The sequence below is a fragment of the Mobula birostris genome, chromosome 14 (genome assembly GCF_030028105.1).
Source record: "Mobula birostris isolate sMobBir1 chromosome 14, sMobBir1.hap1, whole genome shotgun sequence".
Classification (NCBI taxonomy): Eukaryota; Metazoa; Chordata; class Chondrichthyes; order Myliobatiformes; family Myliobatidae; genus Mobula; species Mobula birostris.
The window spans coordinates 94,478,831-94,498,088 of NC_092383.1; the positions used below are offsets into that span (position 1 = coordinate 94,478,831).

The following is a 19,258-nucleotide window of genomic DNA, read 5'->3' on the forward strand; positions in this document are numbered from 1 at the left end:
CCTATTTTGGAGTATTGTGTGCAGTTTTGTCACCTAACTACAGGAAGAATGTAAATAAGATTGAAAGACTACAGAGAAAATTTACAAGGATGTTGCTGGGACTGGATGACCTGAGTTATAAGGGAAGATTGAATAGGTTAAGACTTTATTCCTTGGAAAGTAGAAAATTGAGGAGAGATTTGATAGAGATATACAAAATTATGAATGGTATAGATAGGTTAAATGAAAGCAGGCTTTTTCCACTGAGCTTGGGTGGGACTACAACCAGAGGTCATGGGTTAAGGGTGAAAGGTGAAAAGTTTAAGGGGAACATGAGGGGAAGTTTCTTCACTGCAAGGTTGGTGAGTGTGTGGAACGAACTGCCAGTGCAAATGATGCATACGAGCTCGATTTCAATATTTAAGCGAAGTTTGGATAGGTACCTGGATGATAGGGGTATGGGTGGCTATGGGGCAGGTCGATGGGACTAGGCAATTTAAATGGTTTGGCATGGACTAGTGGGCCGAAGGGCCTGTTTCTGTGTTGTACTGTTCTATGACTCTATGTACCTGTCTAAATGTTTTTTGCAAGTCAGTATTATACCTGGCCCAACCAGTTCCTCAGGCACTTCATTTCAAATATGGGGCACCATCTGTGTAAAAGAGGTTGCCCCTTGTTCTTATTAAATCTGGTATTATTCAAGGGTGTTGTTGCTTCAAGTTGGCACAATGACTATTTTACAGAAGGGAAGATTTGCTTTGTTTTTTAACGCGACTTTGCTGGATCTCCCAAAGTACTTCACAGACACAGAGAATTCCCTGAGTGTGCTCACTATCGCAAGGCAGCAAATGCCTACACAGCAAGATCTCACAGTGATCGTGCAGACAGCTGGAGTGTTGTAAATTTGTTATTTCTGTGTTGTCAGCATTGGCCAGCTGTGTATCCGCGCAGGGGCACTGCTCCAGACAAGCGTGCTATCCCCAACTCAGAGATCTAACCATCGGACCAGTAAGTAAGCTTCAAGCTTCATCGACGTGCGGGCTCCAGGCATCTGAGAAATACTGCAGTGCAAAGACATTATATGGGCGGGTAAGTAATGTTAACCAGTCTCAATAACCTGCACACTTTAATCAACCTGGTACCTGTGTTGCCTAATAAGTCACAATGCATTAAATCTGGCTAACTTGACCAAGTTCACCAATAAAATGGCAAATACTGGAAACACTCAGCAGGTCAGATAACAACAGTGCAAAGAATCAGTATCAGATTTATTTTAGTTGGAGTGGCACGGTAGTGTAGTGGTTCGTACGTTTTACAGTACCACTGATTCTCACTGCTGTCTGTAAGGAGTTTGTACATTCTCTCCGTGACCGTGTGGGTTTCCTCCGGGTGCTCTGGTTTCCTCCCACAGTCCAAAGATGTACCTGTGGTGGGTTAATTAGTCATTGTGAATTGTCCTGTGATTAGGCTAGGATTAAATCAGGGGTTGCTGGGCAACGCAGCCTACTCCATATCTCAATAAAGTAAATAAGTCATTGTAGTTTCTTATTGGCCATGTGGCCAAGTAGGTAAGGCATCTGACTTCAGATCAGAGGGTCGCAGGTTCAAATCCTGCTGCGGTCGCTTTGGGGCATCGCAGTAGTGTGGAGGTTAGTGTGATGTTATTACAGCTTGGGGCGTTCCAGAGTTCAGGGTTTGTACGTGTGGGCTTTTTTCTTTGTGCTCTAGTTTCCTCCCACTTTCAAAAGACGTACCGGTTAGTCAGTGAATTGGTCTTTGTAAATTGTCCTGTGAGTAGGCTGGGGTTAAACAGGTGGGTTGCTGCGTGGTGTGGTTCGTTGGGTCAGAAGGGCCTGTTCTGTGCTGTAAATAAATAAATAAACAAACCAAACATTTGAGAGACAGAGTCTACTGGAGAAACTCAGCAGGTCGAGCAGCAGGGGAAAGGAACAGTGTTTCGATCTGAAAATCCCTTTCCACCACAGATGCCTCTCGAACACTCAAGTGCCTCCAGCAGATCGTGTGCTGCTCCAGATTCCCAATTCCTCTGTGCGGTATCTTGAGTCTGCCTGTATAGCGTCAAAGTAAAACAGGACGAGTATCTGTCGGGCGGTGCTGGATAGATTAACTTTATTGATCACACGTGCGTCATTTGTGTGAACAGCCAACACAGAGATGGGCTGTGCGAGGGGCAGAGGGGCAGCCCGCAAGTTCCGCCATGTTTCCGACACCCACGTAGCATGCCCACGACTCACCGACCCTAACCCTTTCCCTGTGGGTTTGGCGAGGAGCTCGGGGTCGGTCTGAGCTCAGCAGAGTGCAGAATGGATTACTTATTTTAAACCTGTTTAGAGACACAGCACGGTAACAGGCCCCTCTGGTGCAATGAGCCCACGCCACCCAATTACACCCGTGTGGCCACTCAACCTACGAACCCATGTGCCTCTGGACTGTGGGAGGAAACCAGAGCCCCCGGAGGAAACCCACGTGCTCACGGGGAGAAGGTACAAACTCTATACAGGCAGCAACAGTGGTGGAAATTGAGCCCGGGTCGCTGCTGGTGTAACAGTGTTGGTTGCACTGACCGCTATGCTCTGCCGTGCTACCCCGAACTGACTTTTAAAATATAGATATAAATGATATTGTTTTCTAGTTCAGACTTTGCTCCCACCCCGCGTGCCAGACTCCCTGTGAAATAGTTCCTCTCAATCCAATATCCTCAAAACGCAATCGGATCGTTCCTTGGATTTCCACAATCCAGTGTCATCGCACTGACCAGTTCACACTCTCAGAGACTGAGTATTTCAATACGGCATCATTAACATCAAAATCTTCACATGTAATACTGTCTGTACAGTAGCATATGTATCAACTAATATATTCTTCCCTTATGGGAGGAGCTCACTCCAGAAAAGATCCGTGGAATCCTCTGCAATCAGAGTGTGTTGTGGTGAATCGGGAAGTGAGGAGAGTCTGGTTGGTGTTGTTCCTACTGACCCTGCACTCGCAGTTGGGTTGTGATTCCTCTCCTGGTGCGACTGCTCTGCAAACACCACCCACCTCCTCCTCGAACACTGCCTCGCCCACTTTAATCACCCTCTCCCTCCTGTCTCAACGTCGAGCTGCTTATTGGCAGCAGACACTTTGCTGGGACTTTCCTGTTTAATCAGACTGGCTGGGTCCTGGTTCAGTTTCTCCTAATGATCCATGATGGCAGGTTAACCCACAAATAAATACAGTCAACGTTACAGGCTGAAACCCTTCTTCAGGACAGGAAAATGAGGGGGAAGATGTCAGAGTAGAGGGGCATCCATTTAGAATGGAGATGAGGAGGAATTTCTTTGTTCAGAGAGTGGTGAATCCATGGAATTCTTTGCCACAGGCAGCTGTGGGGGCCAAATCTTTAGGTATACGAGGTAGAGGTTGATAGATTCTTGCTTGGTCAGAGCATGAAGAGATGCTGGGGGGGAGCAGGGTGGAGAAGAAGGATAGCTAAAAATTGATGGGTGAAGCCAGGTGGGTTGGAAAGGCAAAGGGCTGAAGGGGAAGGAATCTGATTGGAGAGGAGAGTGGACCACAGGAGGAAGGGAAGGAGGAGGGGTACCAGGGGGAGGTGATAGGTAGGTGAGAAAAGGCACACTCTACAAGGTCATTTTTGAGAATTGAGATATTTGTGAGATAATGTAGAAATGCAACCATTCTGAAGCATTGACAAGGAACATGGCAAATTTTGCACTGCAGTGATGAGTATGGTAGACAGTGAACCAAACAGGGTCTGACTCTGTTGGGAGCTCTCTAAAATACTGATACGAAAAACGTGTCAACTAGGGATTGTCCCATGATCCAATACCCTGCACCAGTGATGTTAGCTGAGAAATAAACGTTGGCTGTGGGGAGTATAATGGCAACAGCTCTATTTATTTTGCTCTATAGACTTAACTAATGATACAAAAAAGTATTGTAATGCAACAAAGAAGGACTTAATCCTGACATTTTTGGAACTATTAATAATTTGAATAAGTTTTCAGGTAATTTAAAAATATTCCCAACCTGGGTCCGCAGACTTCTCGGTTGATGGTAAGGCTCCATGGCATTAAAAAAAAGGCTAGGAACCCCTGATCTATAATATATTTCTATATTATTAATTATATTCAAAACATAAGGCCATAAGATTAGGCCACTTGGCCCATCAAGTCTGCTCCACCATTTCAACATGGCTGATCGAACTTTCCTCTCAGCCCCAATCTCCTGCCTTCTCCCACCACAACATCCCTTCATGCTCTGACCAACCAAGAATCTGTCAACCTCTGCCTTAAATACATAAAGATTTGGCCTCCACAGCTACCTGTAGCAAAGAATTCCACAAGTTCACCACTCTCTGAATAAAGAAATTCCTCCTAATCTCCATTCTGAAAGGATGCCCCTCTATTCTGAGGCTGTGTCTGGTCTTAGACTCTCCCACCATAGGAAATGTCCTCTCTACATCCACTCTATCAAGGCCTTTCACCATTTAATAGGTATCAATTAGGTTTCACCACTCCTTCTTCTGAATTCTCGTGAATACAGGCCCCAGAGCCGTCAAACATTCTTTACTTGGCAAACCGTTCAATCCTGGAATCATATTGAAAGGCCTAAATACAGTGAAAGTAGAGAGGATGTTTCCTATAATTGAATCAGAGGGCACTGCCTCAGAATGGAAGGCATCCAATTAGAACAGTGATGAGGAGGAATTTCTTTAGCCAGAGAATGGTGAATCTGTGGAATTCATTGCCACAGATGGCTGTGGAGGCCAGGTCTTTGGGTATATTTAAAATGGATGGCGATAGATTCTCGATTAGTAAGGATTTCAAAGGTTACGGGGAGAAGGCAGGAAAATGGGGTTGAGAGGGATAATAAATCAGCCATGATGGAATGGTGGAGCAGGGCCAATGGGCCGAATAGCCTAATTCTACAACAAGATCTAATTTCAATAATTTAGTTGGGCCGCACAGCAGCATAACAGTTAGCACAAGGCTTCACAGCACAAGTGATTGGAATTCATTTCCCGTAACTGTCTGTAAGGAGTTTCTATGTTGTCCCTGTGGCCGTGTAGATTTCCTCAGGGTGCTCTGGTTTCCTCCCACATTCCAAGGACGAGCGTATTAGGATTAGTAAATTGTAGTCAGCCTGTGTTGTAGAGCCAGAAGTGTAGCAACACTTGTGGGCTGCCCCCAGCGCAGCCTCAGGCTGTGTTTGTTGGTCATTGACGTAACAGCACATTGCACTCTATGTTGTATGACATCATCATTGTGTGCCGTGTCATATCACGTGGGCGGTCATGGTCTTTCCATGACCACGATTGTTCTTGGCAAATCTCTCTATAGAAGTGGTTTGCCATTGCTGCCTTCTGGGCAGTGTCTTTACAAGATGGGTGAGCCCAGCCATTATCAATACTCTTCAGAGATTGTCTGCCTGGCGTCAGTGGTGGCATAACCAGGACTTGTGATTTGCACCGGCTGCTCATACGACCATCCACCACCTGCTCCCATGGCTTCACATGACCCTGATCGGGGGCTGAGCAGGTGCTACACCTTGCCCAAGGGTGACCTGCAGGCTAGTGGAGGGAAGGAGCACTTCACACCTCTTTTAGTAGAAATGTATCTTCACCCCGCTACCCGGTTAATTGATCATGGTTGTAATTAAGTGGCGCTGGCTCGTTTGGTGAGGTGGGCCTGTTATGGTGCTGTATCTCGAAAAGGACAATTTCTGAATGGACAATGAACCCATGTTTTGCAATGTGCTGCTGCAAAACAACGCACTTCCAGACATATGCCAGTGATATTAAATCTGATTATGAAACACATTGTCAGACTGGAAAGCCCCTGGTTTTTTTTTTTGGCTGAATATTTTTTGGCCCATGGCTTCCCTAAGCCTGCATCTTCTAACGTGAGCTGTGAATCCTGTCATCACCAACAAGAGAATGTAGGGTATCAGGGTGATTGGGGATAAGTCTCAGAATTAGACATTTAAAGGTTGTGGTTTGAGTTAGCAGCTTACAGTCAGATCAGCTGCGTTCATGCAGAGACAGAAAATTCTGACAGCTGGTTCATGGGAGGAGAAGTTGACACAGTTACTAAATTGTTGGCACTGGATTCACCCAGAAGGTCTGCCAAACATTTGCAAAATTAGCTTAGAGCAGCAGAAAGTAATGATTTTTATGGCCATGACTACATGAGGAGTATTGAGGACGTTGCTTCTCAATGATGTGTACTTAGGATAAATCAGTCACAGTTTCATCAGAGCGTAATGTTACACAACAGTCGGCATTGGGATCTCAGTAACTCGGCTGTCAGATTATGGCAGAGAAATAGGGCAAGTTTGGAGAAGGTGATGCTGCGTTGTGCCCATTTTAGTGTTGTAACTTGAGCCTGCACTTGCTTTAAAACACAAAGCCTTGATTGGCCATTTCAGAGAAACCAGAATGAAAATGTAACATGCCTCTTGCCAAAAGTGAAGTGTTACACTTGGGCAGGCCAAATGTAAAGGGCTTTTACACTGTTAATGACAGTGTTGCTGTACAGAGGGACTTTGGGGTCTAAGTCCACAGCTCCCTGAAAGTGGTTATGCGGTTTGATAAGGTGGTAAATTTATTTATTTAGCGATCCAGCACAGAACAGACCCTTTGAGCCTCACCGCCCCAGAAACGCCTGTCAAATCCGATTAACCCTAACCTGATCACGGGGCGACTTACAATGACCAGTTAAGGTATCTGATATGTCTTTGGACTGTGGGAGGAAACCAGGGACCTGGGGGGAAACTCCATGCATTCCATGGGGAGGTCAGAAGACTCCTTACAGGACGGTGCCACAATTGAACTCCGAACTCTGAGCTGTAATAACGTTGCCCTAACCGCTACGCTAAGAAGGCATCTTGCATACTTCCCTTTTCTAGTCGAACAGCAAGTTGAGTGGAAAACAAGTGATATTTGTTTTAAAACAAAAAAGCCCAGATCACTCATTTCAGTTAAACCCAGACTGGCTGGGTAGCAGGCACCAGCGGAAGGTATTTCACCTCTTTGACAGCCTGCAAGACACTTGGCTGAGATGCTGATCTCACTGACTGATGACTGACAAGGAAGCATTCCATCTTATATTGACACCACATCTAAAGTACCAGTCTTGCCAGTGACATCCCCTTTCTGTGAACGAATACATTTGAAACAATCTCCTATGGATGGGAGTGAAACCCAAAGGGATTGGAGGAATTCTCAATGGGTTGGATGAGGATGGGTTGGTTTTGAATGTTCTCTTCAGATCCTGAACTGAAACTGTCCACCCCCTTGCAGGAAGGATGTGGAAGCTTCAGAGAGGGTGCAGAGGAGATTTACCAGGATGCTGCCTGGATTAGAGAGCGTTTCTTGTGAAGAAAGGTTGAGTGAGCGAGGGCTTTTCTCTTTGGAGCGAAGGAGGATGAGGGGTGACTTGATAGAGGTGGTTAAGATGATAAGAAGCATAGATTGAGTGGACAGCCAGAGAATTTTTGCCAGGGAAGAAATGGTTAATACAATATAATTCAATAGAGATTGTAGGATAATATAGGGGGGTGTCTTGGGTAGAATTTTTTAGTACGTGGTTGGTGCATCAAACACATTTGCCTACGGTGCTGGTGTAGACAGATACAGCAGGGACATTGAAGAGACTCTTCGATAGGCACATGGATGATAGAAGAATGGAGGGTTATGTGGGAGGGAAGGGTTAGATTGATCAAAGGAGCTGATTCAAAGGTTCTGTATTGTACTGTTCTATGAAAGTAATTGTGGTTATGTACAGCTGTAAGCCAGAGAACTGAATAATAGGGTTGAATAAAGACATTGGGGGAGGGAGCAGTTGCTTTGTGTGCATGGTGAGTGATCTGTGCCCATGGATTTTCCCACAGGAATTACTGCAGTGCTGCGTCTGTGACTCCAGGAACGACTACAATCCCCTGTACTTCACCAACAGCCACCGTATCAGCAACGTCATTGCCTCAGACTCCCTGAGAAGCTGGTGGCAATCAGAAAATGGTATGATCCAGGGCTGTAGGCGAATGGGGGGAGATCTGATGGAGGCATTCAACAGTATGAAGAGTACAAATAGGGTAAATGCAAGCAGGCTTTTCCCACTGCTGTTGGGTGAGACTAGAGCTAGAAGTTAAGGGTGAAAGGTGATATATTTAAGCAAAACATGAGAGGGCATTTCTCCTCATAGAGGGTGGTGAGAGAGTATGAAATGAGTTGCCAGCAGAAGTGATGAATATGGGTTTGATTACAACATTTAAGAGAAGTTTGGATAGGTACACAGGTGGGAGTGGTATGGAGAGGTACAGGTCAATGGAATCAGGCAGAGTAACAGTTCGGCATAGACTGAACAGGCCAGAGGGCCCATTTCTCTGCTGTGGAAATCTGACTCTATCAGAATTCCTCTTCTTGAAAATTCCACAGTAAGATGGGTATCCATTACCTTAGAATTGAGCCACCTAAAGAACTTCTGTTTTACTAGACTTCACTCAGTTGTGTGAGGTCTTCACACAACTTGTGCTCAGTTTTGGTCACCCTTCCTCTAGCACAGGGGTTCCCAACCTTTTTTTTTAAAGCCACAGACTCCTACCATTAACCAAGTTATCTGTGGACCCCAGGTTGGGAACCCCTGCTCTAGCGAGGGTGTCATTAAACTGCAAAGGTTGCAGAGAAAATCTACGAGGATGTTACCATGACTTGAGGAACTGAGTTATAGAGAGAGGTTAGACAGGTGAGGACGTTTTTCACTGGCACATAGCCATAGCCGACTGTATCAAATCTTGAGAGACATAGACAGGGTGAATGCATCCAAGCTTGTGGAATCAACATCCAGAGGGCATAGGTTTAACATGGGAATGGAGAGATTTAATAGGAAGAGGGCCAACATCTTTACACAAGGGTTGCATCTACGTGGAGAAGAGTACAGTAACAACTTATAAAGAACATCCTACCCACATCCCTTGTCATTATATTTCAATGTCAATGTAACAGAGTAAAGAGCTCCTCACTTTCCAACACTGGGTCTGTGCTTTCTCTAGGGTGGAGGAATCTGACACTAAAGGATATAGATTTAAGACTTACAAGGATGCTGTGCAGGTTTGAGATATTGAGTTACAGGAAGAGGTTGGCTGACTAGGGTTTTATTCCTCAGAGCAAAGAAGAATGAGAGATGATCGTATAGAAGTGTTGTCCCATTATTCTCTGGTTAGGCCACACTTGGAGTACTGTGTCCAGTTCTGGTCACCTCACTATAGGAAGGATGTGGAAGCATTGGAAAAGGGTACAGAGGAGATTTACCAGGGTGCTGCCTGGTTTAGAGAGTATGGATTATGATCAGAGTTAGGGAGCTAGGGCTTTACTCTTTGGAGAGAAAGAGGATGAGAGGAGACACGATAGAGGTGTACAAGATAATAAGAAGAATAGATAGAGTGGATAACCAGCTCCTCTTCCCCAGGGCACCACTGCTCAATACAAGAGGAGATGGCTTTAAGGTAAGGGGTGGGAAGTTCAAGGGGGATATTAGAGGAAGGTTTTTTACTCAGAGAGTGGTTGGTGCGTGGAGTACCCTGCCTGAGTCGGTGGTGGAGGCAGATACACTAGTGAAGTTTAAGAGACTACTAGACAGGTATATGGAGGAATTTAAGGTGGGGGCTTATATGGGAGGCAGGGTTTGAGGGTCGGCACAACATTGTGGGCTGAAGGGCCTGTACTGTGCTGTACTATTCTATGTTCTAAATCAAATATAAAGGGTCAGAACAGAGTTAATGGCAGTGTTGATCCACAGAGGGATCTTTGGGTCCAAGTTCCCTCAAAGTGGCTACACAGATGGTAAAGAAGGCACATAGCAAGCTTGTCTTTATTGGTCAAGGAGGTGAGTTCAAGAGCTTGGCAATTATGTTGCAGGTTTATAAAACTCTAGTTAGGCCTTTGTCTGGAGTATTGCATTCATTTCAGCTCACCTCATTATAGGAAGGATGTCAAGGCTTCAGAGAGGGTGCAGAAGAGGTTTAGTAGGGTGCTGCTCTGGGTTAGAGGACATGTGCTATAACGAGAGGTTGTTTGGGTTGTTTTCTCTGGAGCAGTAGAGGCTGAGGGGAGATCTGATAGAGGTTTACAACATTGAGAGGACAGCCAGTACACTTTTCCCAGGGTTGAAATGTCGAATGCCAGAGGGCATTCATTTAAGGTGGAGAAGGTAAATTCAAAGGAGATGTGAGGGGTAAGTTTCTTTTTACACAGAGAGTGCCGAGCACCTGGAATGCACTGCCAGAAGTGGTGTACAGGCAGGTAGGATAGAGCTGTTTAAGAGGTTCTTAGGTGGGCAAATAGCTGTACAGGCAATTGGGGGAGATGGGTGATGTGTAAGCAGAAGGGATTAATTTAGCTAGGAATTTTAATTTAATTAGTTTGTTACAACATTGTGGGCCATAGGGCCTGTTCCTGCGCTGTACTATCCTACATATTGGTGTATAAAGTCTGTACCTGAGGGGTACAGATGGGATGAATGTACTCACCTTTTTACCCATGGCTGGGGAATGAAGAACTAGAGGCACAGGTTTAAGGTGAGAGGGTGGAGATTTAAGAGAAACTTGAGAGACAACTTCTTGTTGGGTGATATTTCTAAGGAATGAGCTGCCAGAGGAAGTGGTTGAGGCAGGAACGATAAGAACTTAAAAGACTCGTGTATTGGAAAGGTTTAGAGTAGGGGTTCCAGAGCAGGGGTTCCCAACCAGACTCCTCAGTTAATGGTTGGGGTCCATGGCGTAAAAAAAGGTTGGGAACCCCCCCAGTTTAGAGGGATATTGGCCAAACACTAGCAAATGAGATTAGCTTGGATGAGGCATCCTGCTCAGCATGGGCCAGTTGGGCCGAGGGGCCAGTTTCGGTGCTTTATAAACTCACAAAAAGGCTAGTCCTAATATCTGGGCACTGGACAAAGGAAATAACTTCCCTTTATCTACCCTAGTTTCATAGCTTGAAAATTGACATAATCCTAACAAATGTTTTTGATCTTTTATTCTGCTCTGTCTTTGTGTTTGCAGATCAGGATCAAGTCTTCATACAGTTAGACATGGCTGAGAAGTTCCAACTGAATGAAGTCATGCTCAAATTTAAGGTGAGAGACTTTTTTTTTGTAAAGCAGGTAACTTAGATGATGTTTTCCAGACTGTCTGCACCATTTACCTCCTTCCTGTCCTCAATGGGAGTGCAAGCCAGATCAAAGCAAATACACGCGAGTCGCCATAGATCCAGCAGATGTAGAAGGGTCCTTACTCACCTTCCATCCCACTGCCAACCTGGACCAAGGAATGTGGGGGGGCGGGGAAGCTTTGAAATTGGGATTCACCTTATTGTTTACCTGTACTGCACTTTCTCTGTAGTTGTTACACTTCATTCTACATTGCTACTTGTTTATCTTGTACTACCACAATGCACCGTGTAGTGAATTGACCTGTGTGGGCATTGTGCAAGACAGGTTTTTCACTGTATCTCGGTACATGTGACAATAATATTCCAATTCCAGTCTCAGATAGTCAAGAATCCCAAATCCCAAGACCTAAGTCACCACTGCCCTATCTTCAAACACAAGAAAATCTGCAGGTGCCGGAGATCCAAGCAACACGCACAAAATGCTGGAAGAACTCAGCAGGTCAGGCAGCATCTATGGAAAAGAGTAAACAGCCAATGCTTCATTTTACATCCTGATGAAAGGTTTCAGCCCGAAATGTCAACTATTTACTCTTTTCCGTAGATGCTACCTGACTTGCTGAGTTCCTCCAGCATTTTGTATGTGTTGACTTGGCCTCAAAGGATATTTCTCCCAGAAATCCAGTAGGATATTATTTTCATGAAAATGGCTAAACACAAAAAGACTAACTTCTACTATTTGGATTAACTACTTAGTCAGGGAGTGACATGTAAAGATCTTGAACTTTCTGATTTTGTTGGAAAGAAATATTGTTATTATTAATACAGTGGATTCCAGTTAATTGGGACACATCGCAACCAGTACACTTTGACACAATTAAACAGCTATCTCCAATTAGTCAAAGGTTCATGAAATAGTTAAAAAGGTATTTTTTTAAAAAAGGCAAGCTATCGTTTAACTGAGTGGTAAATTTTGTACTTAAATGAAATAACGGAACAAACTAGAACACTACCAACACTATAAAACTGGAATAGTTCCTAATAGTTATCAACGGAGGAATTTATCCAGTGTATGCTGCAGTGTTCTTTTGATTTGCTGTAAATGAACAAAATCAGCGCAGACACCTAGTGTAGATCATGGACTGCCTTCATACAATGCTATCGACAATTATGTCCTCTAAACCTTCATTTTCATTGCAACATTCAAGATGATGGTTGATACTTTCAAATTCTTTGTAGTTTCTAACTTGCTGAACTAGTAAAATCATTTCATTTTCACTCCCTGCCATTTCTGGCATCTCCAAGCCTGAATGACAGGAGACCTTTTGTGGGAGAAGTCCAGTGGTATGAACAAGTGTCACAAACTGCGGCCTCCCTAGTTTGCAGTGAATGTCCAGAACATCTTCTGTGCCTTATCACGCCCTTCGCTGTCCACAGAACATTACAATAATGCCTTCCTGCCCATTCGATCTTACTGTAGATCTCATCTGCCCAGTCCTCCGGACCTGACTTTGGATGCTAGGACAGGCATGTCCCACTAGACCTTTATAGTTAACCAGATCACCGGTGCTCAGCTAAATTATTTGTAATTAGCCAGATGATTTAAAATTAGCTCAAGTATTTGCAGTTAAGTGGATCTCTTGTAGACCATCTGTAGCTGACTAGAGCACTTGCAGTTAGCAACACTAAACAACAGTATTAGTTGAGGTGTTGGTGTACAGGTAGTGGGAAAATGAACTCTTGTGTTTGATCTTTTTTACTGGAGATTCAGTATCACTGGACACTGTCACTTTGATCTGGCCCACACTTTCATTAACCTGGTCCAATTCCATTGCCTTTCTTGGGATCAATGCTTATTTATCCTCTATATGAAGAGTGTGAAGGGGTGCCAGGTATTGTCACATGTTTGTGTGTGCAAGGTGGGGGGGGGGTAAAAGGGCTGGGGGTAGAGAGATAGATTGTTTAGAATCGTGTATGTGGGGTGGGGGTGGTGCTTTGCTTAGGGTCAGGGATGTTTAGTGGGAATGATCAGTGTTGGGGTTGGAGGGGATGGGGGTAATGGCTGCCTTGGTTTCTCTGGGTTCACTGCCTCAGCTCTGAGTGAGCACGTTCTGGTGATCTTGGATCTGAAGCCTCCTCCTTCCTGCTCCCTGCAGTCTCCTCGCCCTGCTGCTATGATGATCGAGCGCTCAGAGGACAATGGCCAGACCTGGAAACCCTACCAGTATTTCGCCGACGACTGTGCCGCCACCTTCCCTCACATCGCGGCTGGCCGGCCGCAAAGCTTTGATGACGTCCGTTGCCAGGAGCAACCTCGGACACACGGTCCGTCAGCTCAGGAGGTACTGGTCGAAGCTGTCCACTCCTCGGTGACCTGATAAGGGGTCAGGAAACTGGCTGCTGTTGTACTAACCACAACGCGTTCAGAGGGGAGCGTTAACATCAGAAAGACAGCCCATAGTTCAATATGTAGAACAGGCAACAGAGCAACACCCAGATTTATTTATTTATTTAGAGAGATGGTGTAGAAAGAGCTCTTCCAGCCCAATGAGTCTCACCGCGCTGCCTATTTAACCCTAGCCTAGTCACAGGGCAGTTTACAATGACCAATTAACACAATAACTGGTGCGTCTTTGGACTGTGGGAGGACACCTACACGTTCAGGGGGAGGAGATACAAGCTCCTTATAGAGGGCATCAGAATTGAGCTCCGACACTCCGCGCTAACTACTGGGCTACCGTAGCGTCCAGATAAGCTCAATTACTCCAGTGAAAGAAGTCTTCCCCACTGATCCTCCCCTCTCTCTCTATTGCCTTCCAGGTTGTATTTAACCCCCTCAGCCTGGCTGACTACATCAGCGCCACAAAGGGCGACAAGATTAACAGTAAGGTTTTCTTCAATCTAATAAATTATACCTTGCCTTAATGATCTTGTGAACAAACTCGGAGCTTTTGAAATGGTTAAACCTTCCCAGAGGCCCTGTGGAGGTTTATTTGCGAGGTTTGCTGGTCTCTGTGCTGAACTGAGGCTGTGGTTCCAGTGGTGACCGGCTTCGTGCTTGTGGACTCACTTTCGTGAACTTCAGTTCTGAGCACCGAAAACTTTTATTGTAAGGGGTGGGAAGTTCAAGGGGGATATTAGAGCAAGGTTTTTTACTCAGAGAGTGGTTGGAGTGTGGAATGCACTGCCTGAGTCAGTGGTGGAGGCAGATACACTAGTGAAATTTAAGAGACTACTAGACAGGTAAATGGAGGAATTTAAGGTGGGGGCTTATATGGGAGGCAGGGTTTAAAGGTCGGCACAACATTGTGGGCCAAAGGGCCTGTACTGTGCTGTACTGTTTTATGTTTGTATGATTTGTTTTTTGTCTCTCTGCACATTGGGTGTTTTAACATGGGTTCTATTGGGTCTCTTTGTGTTGTGGCTGCCCATAAGGAGATGACTCTTGAGGTTGTATAAAGTATACATACTTTATAATAAATGCACTTTGATGGGTAACGTGGACCATTACAGCACAGGACCCTTTGGCCCACAATGTGCCAGGCAAATGTGGGCCTGGTGAACATGTGCCAGGCCCATCCCTCAGGGTCATGATCTGGATCTGGCAGTGAGGCAGGAGGGTCTCACGCAAGAGATCAAAACATCAATGAAGGGTGAAGCTTTGCGTCAAAGTCCTAAAGACAAGGTAACGCACCAAAATGCTGCCAAGCTCGGCAGGTCAGGCAGCGTCTATGGAGGGGAGTGTACAGTTGTCGTTCTTGGCCAAGACCCTTCGTCGGGACACGGTCTTAAAGGCAAAGAGAAAGCAGGGGAATCCCAGAGCTCGGTAATGTCGCAGTGAGTGAAACTCTATTACAGTGCTAGCGACCTGGGTTCAGTTCTGCCGCTGTCCGTACAGAGTTTGTATGCTCTCCCCAGGACTGTGTAGCTGTGTAGGAGTCGGCGTTCATGGTGCTCTGGTTACAGCCAATGTGGGCAGCTCAGGGACTGTCATTTCCTCACGGCTTCATGACTGTCTCAGAGTCTTTAGAGTAATATTTTTCTCTGCTCAGATTTCAGTGAGGAGACAGAACAGGGTATAAGCCACATACGGGGTCCGAGCCCAAAACATTGATAGTTCCTTTCTCCTAACTCGCTTGACTCAAATTGTGTTCCTCCTTCTGGTTGTTTGTTGTATACAATTATAGATTTTTCAGTAAGAGCAGACAGGAGTAACTATTAATCCCTGAGTACAGAGAGCAACAATAGATTATAAAACAGTTCAACGTGGAACAGGTCCTTCGGCCCATAATGTTGTGCAAACCTTTTAACTGGCTCTAAGGTCAATATAGCCCTTCCTTCCCACTTAGCACTCCACTTTTCTATCATCCATGTGCCTACCTACGAGTCTCTTAAATGCCCCTAATGTACCTGCTGTACCAGTACCCCTGGAAATGCGTTCCACACGCTCACTGCTGCGTGTTTTTATAAAAAAAAAACCTACCTGTGATATTTCCCCCAACCCCATACTTTCCTTCAGTCACTTTAAAACTATGACCCCTTGTGTTAGCCATTGACACCCTGGGGAAAGGTCTCTGGCTGTCAACTCAATAATGAAAGTACAAAGACAGTTCTTTTTCAGAAATGGACATTATTAAGAATTTTTTTTAAAAAGAAGTATACAGTAGAAGAAACGGTGCAAAACTTTTGCCTTCATGGTCCTTGCATTGAGTGAAATTCTTAGAAGAAAGAAACCATAGCCCCATTGCCACTCATCTGGCCCCGGAATAATAAGAGTTACATAGATATTACTTAAATATTACATAGTTTGAGCGGCTTCCCCACCCAGCTGAGCCCCTCTCCCACCATGTGTTTTAGTGGAAGGAGCCTTTCTCCACAGAGCCTTTACGCTGAGATTCGACACGTCCCCCTGCAGCCTGGATGCTGCCACTCGGCAGCGTTCCCTGACGGACACATTGCTGTGCTGGGAGACTAACAGGTTTCGGGCCGACCGGAGGGAGGTGATACCAAACGCAACTCTGTAAAAAAGAGTGAAAGCACAAAATGGTGGACGGGTTGCCTCCGGGTTTGTACCCAGTGGATAGGGCCTGGGAATTCTTTTCAAATGGTTCCACTCACTTTAGCCTCCAGGCCTCATTCAAGGGACGCCATGGTCACTTGAAAGCTGGGCCGGCGCTATTACAGCTGGGGGCATTCCGGAGTTCAGAGTTGAATTTCGACACTGTCTGTAAGGAGTTTGTACGTCTCCCCCCAGTGAGCATCTGAGTTTCCTCCAGGTGCTCCAGTTTCCTCCCACAGTCCATCACTCTGGCGAGTGAGTCAGGAGGGCCTGTTCTGAACTGTTACTCTAAGTAAGAGATAATGAAGACTAATACGCTATTACTGTTGTGATTATACAAATCACATTCAGCAAAGGGGGGAACGTCGACTCAGACCATGAGAGGCCTGCGTCGGGCTTTTTCATGTCTTACAAGGCGCAGATTGGAAGTCTGTGTGGGGGGGGGGGCCACTCCTCGCACAGACACTAGAGCAATGTGTGGTTAACTGCCTTGCTCAAGGACATAAACACACTGCCACAGCTGAGTTTTGCAGACTGTGCAAAGGTCGAAGGGGACTGGTGGGATAGGGGACTGGTCAAACTAGCGACCTTCAGATCACTAGACGAACGCCTTAACCAATTGGCCACGTGCCCAACACATTCAACAAAAGGTTCTGATAAATAATCACCTTGAGAAGAATGAGAGAGTTTCACTGTAATTGTCACTCAATGAACATTCTTTTGTTTTTTTTTAAGATTTAACACCATTTACAAACCTAAGGATTAATTTTATCAAACCCTACAAGTCGCCCTCATCTCAGCAGCTCAGCAACGTCAACACCTTCTACGCCGTGTACGAGCTCAAGGTGCAGGGCAGCTGTTTCTGTCACGGCCACGCCTCCAGATGTGCTTCAGGAAGCACATCCTTGCTCACCCCGCGGGGCCCCAGGCCAAGGGTAAGCGTCGCTCTGCCGTTCCGTGTCCCGATTATGCCGCGTGCTGACTGCTTGCATTGGCAGCGTGTGGACCGGAGCCCTGACTCCGTGATGAAATGCAACATTATCCCACAACCCTGGCGTAGTTCCGGACGGTAGAAATTCACATTTCGCGGCAATATGCACAGGACAGGTCCGACTGAAACGGGGGCTAATTATTACAGTCTGCAAAAGCCAACCTCAGCCATCGAGGTCAGTTATTGCATCCGGTGGACCTGATGCAGCCTCCTCTACATCACTGAGACCCAACACCAATTGGGGGAACTGCTTGCTCCATTCACAGTGCGAGTCAGGGTTTTCTGGTGGCCAGCCATTTCAAATCTACTACTTCCCATTGCTGTATTGACATCTCTGTCCACGGCCTCCTCCACAGGCGAGTTGAGGCTCAGCGTAAATTGGAGGAACAGCACCTCCTCTCTAACCTGACAGCATGAGCATCAATTTCCCTCATTTCCCTCTTCTGACCCTTTCCTCCCTCCTCTCGCCTCCAAATCCACCTGGTCCCGTCACCCCTTCTCTTCGTTCTCTCCCATTCTCCACACCCTACTCACTGCTTCCACTCCTTGCCTCCCACTCTTTAATTACCTGCTCCGCCATCCTCTCTTCTCAGATTCCATCACCCCCAGCCCCCACACCATTCCTGCCCTCATTTGCCTATCACCCCTCACCTATCGTCCTCCAACTCTTGTTCCAACCCTCCTCCCACTTACTTTTACTGGCTGTCTCCCCTCTTTCTTTCCAGTCCCGATGAAGGGTCTCAGCCCGAAACATCGACTGTCCATTTCCCTCCGCAGATGCTGCCTGACCCACTCAGTTCCCCCAGTTGCTTTGTGTGTTGCCTTTCAACTTTGTCCTTCACAGTGGCAGTCATTCTAAAAGCCATTTATCTGTGCCACATCCTGCCTTGTTACAGCCGCACTGTCAGTACTGGTGTTCAGTCTTACAGTCTGTAAATCACGTTACCCCCAGCACTTGCCCTGAACCGTGATGTCTCACATTTTCAACCCCAGTCTCTGCCATGAAATCCATCTTCTCTGCTCTAGCTCCGCATCCCGTAAGACATAGGAGCAGAATTAGGCCATTTGGCCCATCAAGTCTGTTCCATGGCTGATTTTTCTTATTATTTTCTCAATCCACTAACCAAGAACCTATCAACCTCCACTTTAAATACACCAATGACTAAGGCAATGAATTCCACAGATTCACCACCCTCCTGCTGACAAAATTCCTTCTTATCTCCTTCTAAAAGGATATCTTTCTATTCTGTGGCTGTGCCTTCCTAACCTATACTCCCCCAATAAAGCAAACTCTGCCTGGAAAACATTCTCTCCATGTCCAGCTATCCAGGCCTTAAAATAAATAGGTTTCAATGAGATCCCCCCCCCCACCCTCATTCTTCTAAACTCCATCAGGTACAGACCCAGAGCCATCAAATGTATGTTAACCCTTTCATTCCTGGGATCATTTCCATAAACCTCCTCTGAATCCTCTCCCAGTGCAGTCACTTTCAGAGAACTATGGACTTGGATCTGCAGATCCCTCTGCATTTCAACACCCTTAAGCGCCTTGCCATTGATGGTGCACTGTGTTTTTACATTTGACCTACCAACTCTGAGTGCAACACTTCACATTTATCTGGGCTAACCTTCATCTGCCATTTCTCTGCCCATATATGCAGCTGATCTATATCCCAATCAATCCTTTGGCAATCTTCTACACTATCCACAATGCCACCAATCTTTGTAGCATTTGCAGACTCATTAACCCACCCACCCACACTTTCATCCAGGTCATTTATGATTTTCTACGTGTAACTTTAGCTTTTCTTGGTTGTTTCCTTCAGGCTTATGGACAGTGTGCCTGTGAGCACAATACCGTAGGCAAGAACTGTGAGATGTGTGCAAGCCTCTACAATGACCAGCCATGGAAGCCAGCAGACGAATACAGTCCCAACGTGTGCAAGAGTGAGTAACATTGCATTCTGTCCCTCTCCATGGGCCTAGGCTTGCAGTTAGGGTCTAGTTATAAAAGACTAAAATGAATGATTAGAAGGAACCTGGTGTT

At 45.8% G+C, this 19,258-nt stretch overlaps 1 protein-coding gene across 1 annotated transcript in view; it reads left to right on the forward strand.

The window, feature by feature from the left end:
• LOC140209561 (laminin subunit beta-3-like) overlaps positions 1-19,258 on the forward strand; it is a 47,890-nt gene that overhangs the window by 1,615 nt on the left and 27,017 nt on the right. The window contains exons 3-9 of the mRNA XM_072277827.1: positions 905-1,068; positions 7,894-8,020; positions 11,056-11,129; positions 13,318-13,503; positions 13,982-14,045; positions 16,956-17,155; positions 19,038-19,158. Of these exons, the coding sequence (XP_072133928.1) occupies positions 905-1,068; positions 7,894-8,020; positions 11,056-11,129; positions 13,318-13,503; positions 13,982-14,045; positions 16,956-17,155; positions 19,038-19,158 (936 nt within the window). The remainder of the gene's footprint in view (positions 1-904; positions 1,069-7,893; positions 8,021-11,055; positions 11,130-13,317; positions 13,504-13,981; positions 14,046-16,955; positions 17,156-19,037; positions 19,159-19,258) is intronic.